The 9,913-nt window shown below is 57.6% G+C and overlaps 2 protein-coding genes across 5 annotated transcripts in view; both read left to right on the top strand.

The window, feature by feature from the left end:
• TRAF3 (TNF receptor associated factor 3) overlaps positions 1-9,788 on the top strand; it is a 67,861-nt gene extending 58,073 nt beyond the window's left edge. For all 4 annotated transcript variants that reach the window (XM_023537099.1, XM_023537101.1, XM_011370935.2 and 1 more), the window contains 2 exons: positions 3,285-3,459; positions 4,284-9,788. In XM_023537099.1, the coding sequence (XP_023392867.1) occupies positions 3,285-3,459; positions 4,284-4,855 (747 nt within the window). In that variant the 3' untranslated portion in view covers positions 4,856-9,788. The remainder of the gene's footprint in view (positions 1-3,284; positions 3,460-4,283) is intronic.
• Positions 8,667-9,913, top strand: part of AMN (amnion associated transmembrane protein) — a 16,587-nt gene continuing 15,340 nt past the window's right edge. The window contains exon 1 of the mRNA XM_023537134.1: positions 8,667-8,799. Within this exon, the coding sequence (XP_023392902.1) occupies positions 8,667-8,799 (133 nt within the window). The remainder of the gene's footprint in view (positions 8,800-9,913) is intronic.

Raw genomic sequence — 9,913 nt, 5'->3', positions numbered from 1 at the left:
CTGGTAGCGGTGGCAGCTTTGTTAGTGCTACTGGCCGACGGGCAGCCGGGCTGGGGGTTCACTGGGCTGGGGGTTCGCTGGTCCGTCTCCCTGGGATGACGAGCATGAAAGAAAGTAAGTCATATTTCAGGACAGGGACTCAAACCAGACGGACGCGCTGCTCATGGTTTCCATAAGCACAGGGACGAGCGGCCGAGGCCAGCGCTGCTGAGGGCGGGGAGCCTGGCCCCAGGGTGGGTGGCACGGGTGGCCACCAGCTGGGTGTTTTTATGGAAGGCGAAATGTAGTCACACCTTTGACGTCACCGAGGGGTTGGGCTGCCAGCATCTGGTTGGCCATGTGAGAAGCTCTGGTCTCAGTCTTTCTGTGACCAGTGGGAGCCGCCATGGGCTCGATGCCGGCAGACGCTGGCCGCCAGCGAGACGCCTTCTCCCGGGACCCTCCAGTCCGCCCCCCTCCCTGGCCTGGCCCAGACACACTCCACTCAGCGCGTCATCCCTGTCCCCGTCCCAGAGCCCTTCCCAGTACCCGGAGGGGAGCGAGTCTTAAAGGTGGCACAGTGGCTCGGAGAACCGCGTATGGTGGCACCTTCCCAGCCACCCTCCCCGCAGCACGGCTCCCTGGGACTTGTCACGCCACTTTCTCAACGCAGGCCCCTCCTTGGACACCTTAAGCGTCTGTGACTGCCACCTACTCCAGGAAGCCTTTGCCCACCCCTGCCCTCTTGGGAGGCACCCCCAGCCTTGTGGTCGGACCCCCTCGGCAGTGACATCCATGTCGCTCTCTGTATTGTCTCCTTCCTGGTCTGATTCTCCAGTAGATACACGAACCCTGCAGATGGCAGGAGTGCACAAGGGCGCAGACACCCCGAGGGCCCTGGGTATGGCAGAGGGGACAGTCAGAGATCCTTAGAGAGAGTGGAAGTTCAGAGTATGTTTGCTTTTGCCGGCTCGGGCGGGGTGGTTTCTTAATATCTTATATTTTGAAGAACCTGCTTATCTTAATTAAGACAGGCCAGGTGTTAGCTCGATGCCCACATCCCCGTCGTCAGTAGCGACCAGGCGAGCCGGTGGCCGTTGCAGCTGGAGGGTCTGCGGCACTGCCACACTGCCACCAGGCTCTGCCACCCGAGCAGCGCCCGCACCCTCTCGTTGCAACAGCGTTTGGTCTCCAGGTCCCCTGGAGCTGAGTGATGGGGAGTGATTTTAGCCCCACAGTGTGCAGCGCACGAGACAGAGATTGATGTTCTGGAAGCGGAGCTTCCGATCAGGGTCATTCACAGCTGGCCACCGTGCCGTTCGCTTCAGCTCCTGGACTCTTTGTTGTAGGAAGTGCCACGCCTGCATTTAAGATTTGTTTTTATAGAAACATTGCCGTGGCCAAGTGTGGACTGCTCTTTCAGACTGAAATCATGTTTGCTGCATTTTGCAGAGAAGGCCTGATTTGGATCGTCATTCTGCTTCGAAACTGTACCATTTATACAAATGAAAAATCTACTTTAAAATAGCGCATTTTCCCTTGCTGCGTGTGGAGCTTCTGTTACATAATTTGCTCGAGCCTCATCTGCGCGTGCGCATGTGTATGCCTGTGTGCATGCGTGTGCCCTCCTGGCCCTGCGTCTGCGGGTGACTCCACGCCCCCGGGGGCAGTCGGGGCCTTGCTGCTGGCATGGCGGCCCCCGTTCAGACCCCACAGTTCTGTTCTGCAGGCCACCGCGAACCTTCTCGCCATTGCCCAGGTGCAGCACCCGTCCTGAGAAGGAGGCAGCTCGGTGTCCTCTTTTGGCCTTGGGGGCATGAAGCTTTTGAAGTGACTAGTGGCTTGCCTTGGGCCGTCGTGCCGTGCAGTTCACGGCTCACTCCTAGGTTCACCAGGTTACAAAATGGCGTCTCTCAGAATTGTCACCAGTGATTTAAGGTTTCATTAACTTCCCCGTCATACTCACCAGTAACCACATTAGCTTAGCTTGTAATTTAGGGAGAGCACTGGCGAAGTCACAGGTGTTACTTAGCACTACCTCATGGGCTTGGATGTTCGTTCGTGGCCGTGGTATTGTCCCCAGAAAATAGGCTTCGTGACCTAAGTAAATATGCCTCTAGCCCTATGTATTTAAAAATAAAAGTAACACCAGCATGGAAGGTGTTCTTTAGAGGAATCAGTTTAAATGTTAGCTGATATTGAGCTTTCTTGGAAAGAAGACAACAACTCACACTACTTTTACTCAAAAAAAGTAACCCGATTTACCATGTTTGTTCCTCCTTGGTCACGAACAGCCGGCAAAGGTGCTGAAACCCAGGTGTTTAAAAATAGGCTCACAGAAGCAGAAGTGAGCCCGGCGGGGCCTGGGGCAGCCCCGGCCGCCCACGGCTCCGGAGGCCGCCCAGGCACTGCACTCCACAGCCTCCCTGGGGCCTGCACTGCCGGCCCAGGGAGCTTTATTTCAAAAATGCAAATTTTCTTTAGAGGTAAAACCCTTTAGGTCCTGGCTTCATCTAACCAGTGGGCACACCAGTCCTTTAAAATGGACAGGCCATCATAGCTGGAGCATGAGTCTCGTCTCCCAGTTCCTGTTGTAAATGTGAATGACCTCTGTTTCTGGAAGGAAAGTGTTCTGAATTATTTAAATTAAAGTAGCATCAAGTCCAGCCCCACCTTCGACAGCCACATGTATGCTGGCAGTGTCCTGTGCCCCAGCAGGCATGGGACGCCGAGCGTGGGGGCGGGGCAGATGGAGGAAGCAGCCCCACGATGGGCATCGGCCCCCTCGGCCTCACTGAGGGCCTGCAGACCCACTGCAGAGCACTTGCCTGCTGCCGGCCGTGTGCGGATGCTCAGGCCTCGAGCAGGTGGCAGGGTGGTGGCAGTTCTCTCCTGGAATGTAGACGGGGTGTCGGGGTGCCCTCTGCAGCCAAGGACAGGGCACGCCCGCTGGGACTCGTGTGGTTTTGGCCCCTGCTTATGGCGCAGACCTTCAGGAACAGAGCCTCCGGCAGCACTAGTAGGCGTGACCTTGAGACCTTGGGACAGTGACGTGGGGCTGCCTGCCCTGCGGTTGGCTGGGTGAGGCCTTTCTGTGTCTCTGTCCACTCCCCTAGGAAGTAGGGACCTCAGTACCTGTGTCCCCGAGACACACGAAGGGGTCAGACGAGGTTTCCGTGTGAGAGCAGACACCAGGCTCGCCAGAGCTGACTGCCACGTCCCTGAGGGCAGACGTTTGGCGCTAGTGCCACAGTGCCTTCGGGGAGTTCTAACCGTGTTGCTTTTTGACGCCTTTGGCTTGGAAGCGAGTGATAGACAGCCAGGCCGAGAAGCTGAGGGAGCTCGACCAGGAGATGCGCCCGTTCCGGCAGAGCTGGGAGGAGGCCGGCGGCGTGAGGAGCAGCGTGGAGTCCCTGCAGAGCCGCGTGGCCGAGCTGGAGAGCGTGGACAAAGGCGCGGGGCAGGCGGTCCGGAACACAGGTGAGGGTGACGGGCCTGGGAGGGACCTGGGACACGTGACATGCATCTCACACTGCTCCCAGCACCCCAGGTCAGGGCCGTGGCTTGCGTCTGTGAGGCACGGGCTGCCCAGTGATGGGTGACACGTGCGCAGAGGTGATCTTCCCCTGAGATGCCTTTGGCAGAGAGAAACGGTTCCCACTTAGACTTGTCCCCTCCACGTGAGGCTGGCGTGGTAGGGTGTGGGTGTGGGGTGGCACCAGTGGAGGGCAGGGCCAGTGCTCGCAGCCGTGCTCCTGAAGGCCCAGGGAGCAGACAGTGACAGGCAGGGAGGCGGAGCACCCAGCCTGCTCAGCCCCTGTGTGTATGATATCTAGAAGCATCTGGGGCCCGCGACTGGGTCCTGAATAAATACGTTGAATATGTGCCTGAAAAGGGGTAACAGAGACAGGAGCAAGGGTTATTGTGATGAACGTGGCTTGGCTGAGGATGTGGAGTGGGGACAGGAGCGCTTAAACTCAGGGCACAGGTGACTCTGGCCTCGAGGCTGGAGAGTAGGAGGGTGGCCATCCTTGCTGTCGGGGGCTCAGGGGCGGGACACGGGGCGGCTCCCTGTTGCAGACCCTGCAGGGTGGTGCCCGGGTCCCAGGAGATCGACCTGTGGCTGTACGTGCTGGGGCCACCCGGTGCAGGGGTCTGAGGCCTGTGTCGGGACGTCTGCATGGCATCTGTCCTTCTCCAGCCGATAGCCACAGTGTCTTCCTGGTGTTTTAGTTCAAGTGCTGGTGAGCGTTGGCCTCTGACCCCCACTGACCCCTTCGCCCCTCTCTCCCCGCCCGTGCCAGGCCTGCTGGAGTCCCAGCTGAGCCGGCACGACCAGATGCTGAGCGTGCACGACATCCGCCTGGCGGACATGGACCTGCGCTTCCAGGTTCTGGAGACCGCCAGCTACGACGGGGTGCTCATCTGGAAGATCCGGGACTACCGGCGGCGCAAGCAGGAGGCCGTCATGGGGAAGACGCTGTCCCTGTACAGCCAGCCCTTCTACACCGGCTACTTCGGCTACAAGATGTGCGCCCGGGTCTACCTGAACGGGGACGGCATGGGGAAGGGGACGCACCTGTCGCTGTTTTTTGTCATTATGCGTGGGGAGTACGATGCTCTGCTTCCTTGGCCCTTCAAGCAGAAAGTGACACTCATGCTGATGGATCAGGGGTCCTCTCGGCGTCACTTGGGAGACGCGTTCAAACCGGACCCCAACAGCAGCAGCTTCAAGAAACCCACCGGGGAGATGAATATCGCCTCCGGCTGCCCAGTCTTCGTGGCCCAAACTGTGCTAGAAAACGGGACATATATTAAAGATGATACCATTTTTATTAAGGTCATAGTGGACACTTCGGATCTGCCTGACCCCTGACGAGTCGCTGGGGAGGTGGACGGAGCAGAAGGTAACTCCTCTGGGGGTCTGAACCGCTGTCTCCACCGAGGTCCTCGCGCTCAGCAGGGACCTTGTGGAGCGGAGGAAGTGGCAGGAGGCGGCCGCGGGCCGGCGGGAGGCGACGCATGAGGACGTTCTCTCAGACCAGCAAGGCCTCCCCGAGGGGCTGCTTGCCCTCCAGCGGGACGGACACTGCTGCCGGAGAAGGTTTTCATTTTCGTTCTTAAAGATCTAGTTAATTAAGGTGAAAAACACATATACTAAACAAAAGAACCACAGTTTTTCTTCCTTAAACTTGAACACCAAAAAGAACACAGACACACACACACACACACACACGCACACACACGCACACACACACCTGGGGATAGCTGGACATGTCAGCATGTTTAGTGAAAGAAGAATTTATGAAATAATAATGCAATTCTGATATATTCATTCTAAAATTCAAGAGTGCAATCTTGTTTCAAATACAGTATATTGTCTATTTTTAAGGCCTCATCTGGTCTCTGTTTTAATAATTTGTTTGTCAGAAGACCCTGAAGTACACCTAGGTCTTTTTTGAAAGTCTCTAAATTCAGAATCATTTTTTAATTTAAAGTTCTAAGATAATTGTTACTGCAAACATTTTATTTTAAAACGTTGATAGACTTATATTTCTTGGAAGAAAATGTAAAATATCAAACACTGGTTATCACTTGTGATAGGAAAGAGAATATTCAACCTGTTGTTATTTCTCGTTAGAAATGTAAACCTTCGATATCTGTCGTAGTAATGACACTACTTCAAAATTATTATGAAAGGAAAATTGCTCATGGATGCTGTGCATCATTTTCAGATTTATAATTGTTTTCACCCTAAAATAGGGCATTAGTTGAACTTTGGAGTTCTAAACAAAATCCTGTAGGTTTTAAAATTCTTCCCCATGTGTTCAGACAAGCTGTCGATTGCTGACCACACCGACCTTCAGTGTCCAGTGTCCGGGGATGGGCGGGTGACTTGTGCTGAAGGAGGCCACAGCAGACGCGTCTTCATTCTGTCATATTGCTGCATTCTGTTAACGATCTCCGAAAGCGACATCTTTGCCTAGAGACGGGGCATGCTGTACATGTGCCTTAGATGTGACATGCTGCTTCTCGACCCGAGCTTTGTGTTCACTGTAATCCTAGCAAGCGGCAGTGTGAGCAGACTTCTCCCTCGACCGCCAGACCTGTCTCTGGGCCTCACGGCCCGCACTATGGGGTTCAGGCTCCACCGCGGCCTCCGGGGCCCCAAAGTGGGCCGCCGGGCCCCGCCCCCGAGGCCGCAGTGGAGCAGAAGCCGTGCTTCTGTGTGTCCCCACCCGGGCCCGGGGAGCCCACCCCACGCGAGGCAGAATCCCCTGAGCATTCCAGAGACCGCCGCTCTGGGCCCGCCAGGCTGGCCGCCAGGCCTCAGCACCGCCCCTCCCTCGGGAAGGCTGGTCCCGGCCCGTCCGCCAGCCCGCGCCTGCCCTGCGGCCTCTTCTCAACTCACTGTTTACTTTCTCTCCATGGTCCAACTGTGATTAGAAGCCGGAGCCCTGCCTCCTGTGCCCCTCTGCTATGCACCACGCTTCCTGGGTGCTCTAACCACTGACGGGTGCTACACGTGATGGGTGCTTCCTGGGCACAAGCAGTGTGCGACCCACCGCATCTGTGCCACTCATCCAAAAGACGCGCCCACACTCGGCCAGCTGGGCCGCGCACCTCAGACTGCCTGCCTCTGGCTCCACGTCGTGCGGGGACGGCTGGGTTGGTGCCCGGTGGCCCACCGTGTCTCTGGTGCTGCCACCCGCCCTGGGTGTGCCTTCGCCCCAGTGCCTGCTGGAAGTGCCCTCCTCTCGCACACCGTCCCCGTGCTTCCGTAAGTGACCTCTTGGGTTCCAGGCACCTGCCACATCCTTTGGCAGTGAAGATGCTCACTTCGTCTCCTCTCCTTTCTCCACGCCCAGGATGGCTTTGAGGGTGGACTACTGTCACCGGTTCTGCCCATTCAGGAATCATGTGTCCCCACTCATAGAGGAAGGACTTCCTGCAGGTGCCGTGGAACCACTGTTCCCTCAAAGGTGTCCCCAACCTCCCCCAGGCTTCACCCTGGTTCCACCCTGCAGACCTGGAGGAGGGAGGACACCAGGCAGTCCCTGCCTGGCCTCAGGTGGCTTCCTGAGGTCAGGGGTTGCCAACAGGGACATCCCTGTGATTCCTTCCCCCTTTGCTAAAAGTATGGACAATATTAACAAATTTAGGATGAGCAACATCTTGGTCTGGGGAACAAAAAGGAAGAAAAACAATTCTTTCCCCTCCCTCCGTGGGGAAGCCCCGTTGGGGTGGGCCGCCCGGAAGCAGCGCCCTGGTGTGGGGACTTGTGCAGGCTCGCTCCTCTCCCGAGAAGCCCACAGGACATGGCTTCAGGAGCTGGCACTGTGCCCCGGATGCAGGTGTGATGCGGGAGCACCATCCTGGGGCCTGGCCGTGGTTGGTGGCACTCAGAGGTGGCAGGCTCTGTGGCCACTGTCGTGTGCACACCGTCCTTGTCCTGCCCATGCCCAGGGCCCGCAGGGCAGCAGCCTCCTGGAGGCCTGGGTGGGGCCCGGACGGGACGCCCTCTCCCGGCTCCTTCCTGCGCCTCGCGGCCAAGGCCCGACCCCCGCCCTGGGCGCTCGCACCCCGCACCCCGCTCTGCTTCATGGGGCCCTGGCAACAGCGAAGGGTGTCGGACGCAGTGTGGTTGTGTGCACTGTTCGCATTTACTAAAAGTGACAAAACCATCCCGTAAAGAAACCGGCCCTCAGTCTCACGCACGAGCTCAGCAGGTTGGCTTCCCGGGCAGCCGCGGGCCGGGCGGGGCCTGGACGTGTCCCCCGCAGCCGCTGGCCTGGGCCTTTCTTATAAGCGGGGCTTTTCTGTTCCCTGGGTTCGCGGGTGACAGCAGACAGGAATGTGGCTGGGTTCTCAGACCTGTCACAGGAGGGTGGTGCTGGACCCCAAGAGTGAGTCTTAGTGTGTGTTCATGGTGCAGGTGGACAGAGGAGGGGGCTTCATGATGGCCGCTGTCACAGCCCCAGTTCCCAGCCTGCTCCCAGTGCCCACTGCCCCTTAACGCTGATACAGCTGGTTGAGCGAGAAGCCCTTGGCCAAGCGGCTCCTGCCCCCGCCACGGGCCTTCCTTGCCGTGCGACCCCAGAGGGCTGAGGCCCGCAAAGCCTGCCCTCCCTCCAGATGCCGGCCGGTTCCAACGGTCTCGGGCAGGACTGACCCCCGAGGTGTCCCCTGGGCCACCTTGGTGAGGAAAGGGGACAGCCACCCTGTCTCCTCCAGGGTCCTCAGCCACCCAAGTTCGGGGCCACATGTCCCGGTTGACACCTGCACTCACCAGTAGCACCCCCTCACTCGGCAGGGTCGCGGTGGTGGTCCCCCGTGGCGGGCGTGGCGCCTTGCAGCTGGTGGGTGACATCCGGCAGAGGAAAGTGTAGTCGGCCCCTCGGGATGGCCAGGTCCCAAGGTGGGTCATTTCCTTGTCAGCCCAAAGGGGGCAGGCAGAGCTGCAGGGCCCTGGGGGTGCGGTCTCCAACAGCCCTCGGCAGCAAGGAGCGACGCCAGCCCTGTGTTCTGGGCCCGTCACAGACACGTCCGGACCCAGTGTCCCCGCTGTCTCTGGGGTGGGCAGGAGCTCAGACCCCTCGTGGGGCCTCTGGCCCGAACCTCAGCCTCCAAGGCGTGTCCCTCTGTGCTGGAAAGGGCCGCAGGGCCGGCCTCACCGCCCTTGGGCTATGGGGGCTGCCGGGCGGGGCTCCAGGGGCGCCTTCACCTTCACACTGGTGAGCGTTGTTGACGAGGGAGGTTCCGCCACCCGCATCGACTTCTCAGCCCACGACCACACTTCTCTTCCGGTTGCCAGTCCCGGTACTTGTGTCCACTAGGGTCCAGATCAGGTGAGGCCAGCGTGAGGGGTGACCTGGTCATCATTCCTGTCTGTCTGGGCGGTGCTGGTTGTCACCAGGGAGCCAGGGCCAGCGGGGGGAAGGGAGGCGAGACCCAGAAGCATCCCAGGGGCGTTTTCCACCGGCCCCCCGGTGCCCCGAGGCCGGCAGGCTGAGGTCCGGTTCGCAGAGGCCCGAGCAGTACGTGCATTTCATTCCTGCTGCTGCTGTGTCTAGTCTGTCTTGCGAACACTCGCGAAGAGAAGGGGGAAGTCCGGGTCGGCTGTTCCACTCCTGCGGTTCGCGGTGGTTGGTTTTTATAACTCAGTCCCTTTAGACAAGCAAGATAACCTTTAACAGCAAACTCAGTGACCTAATCGGTAAACACAAAAGCGGCATTATTTCCAGGACTTCTCATCGGATGACACCTGTGGCAAAGGAAGTGTGTAAATCCATGTAGGCGATTGTGTAACACTTTTAGAATTGCATTTCTCTGGCGGCAAGCCTCTCCGTTCAGCTCTGTTACCCAAAAACAAAGACCAAAGAAAGGCCAGTTTCCCATTTGACTCTGTATTTTTAATCTGCCTGTTTTAAAAATTGCCGTCTGTGGTAACCGCTCGCTGCGAGGACCCATCTGGACAGTCCAAGTGGTTGTAACCAGTGATTCGCGTCCCGTGTTTTTCTGCTCTTCTAAGAAAAAAAAACAAAAAGACAGTTTAAGTTATTGCTCAGCAATAATCATGTTGCTAATGTGAGTTAACAACATGTCCAATTTTCTGATAGCATTATTATGTTTCATATTTTTGTTTACTGTATATTGTGTGAGGTTTTATTTGGTATTTATTTGTGTTTTGAGGTCTTGCGATGTTTTTGTGTTTCTGATGCTCATAACTAAAGTTTGTAAGGGTGTAGAATGTAAAACTTTGAAATGCTGAACTGTCTTACTAGAGGAAAATAAACCTGACTAAGGAGGCTCGGTCTCTTCGTCGGTCTCGCAGATGTCGGGGGCAGCCGCCTGGCCGTGGGCAGGAGGTCCCACCTGCCAGGGCCTCCCAGGCCGTCCTCTTGGAAGTGACCTGGGCTGGGACAGTGGCCTG

The sequence above is a fragment of the Pteropus vampyrus genome, unplaced genomic scaffold (genome assembly GCF_000151845.1).
Source record: "Pteropus vampyrus isolate Shadow unplaced genomic scaffold, Pvam_2.0 Scaffold178, whole genome shotgun sequence".
Lineage (NCBI taxonomy): Eukaryota > Metazoa > Chordata > Mammalia > Chiroptera > Pteropodidae > Pteropus > Pteropus vampyrus.
The sequence above is the reverse complement of the archived record's forward strand: the minus strand, read 5'-3'. Positions and strand labels throughout refer to the sequence as shown.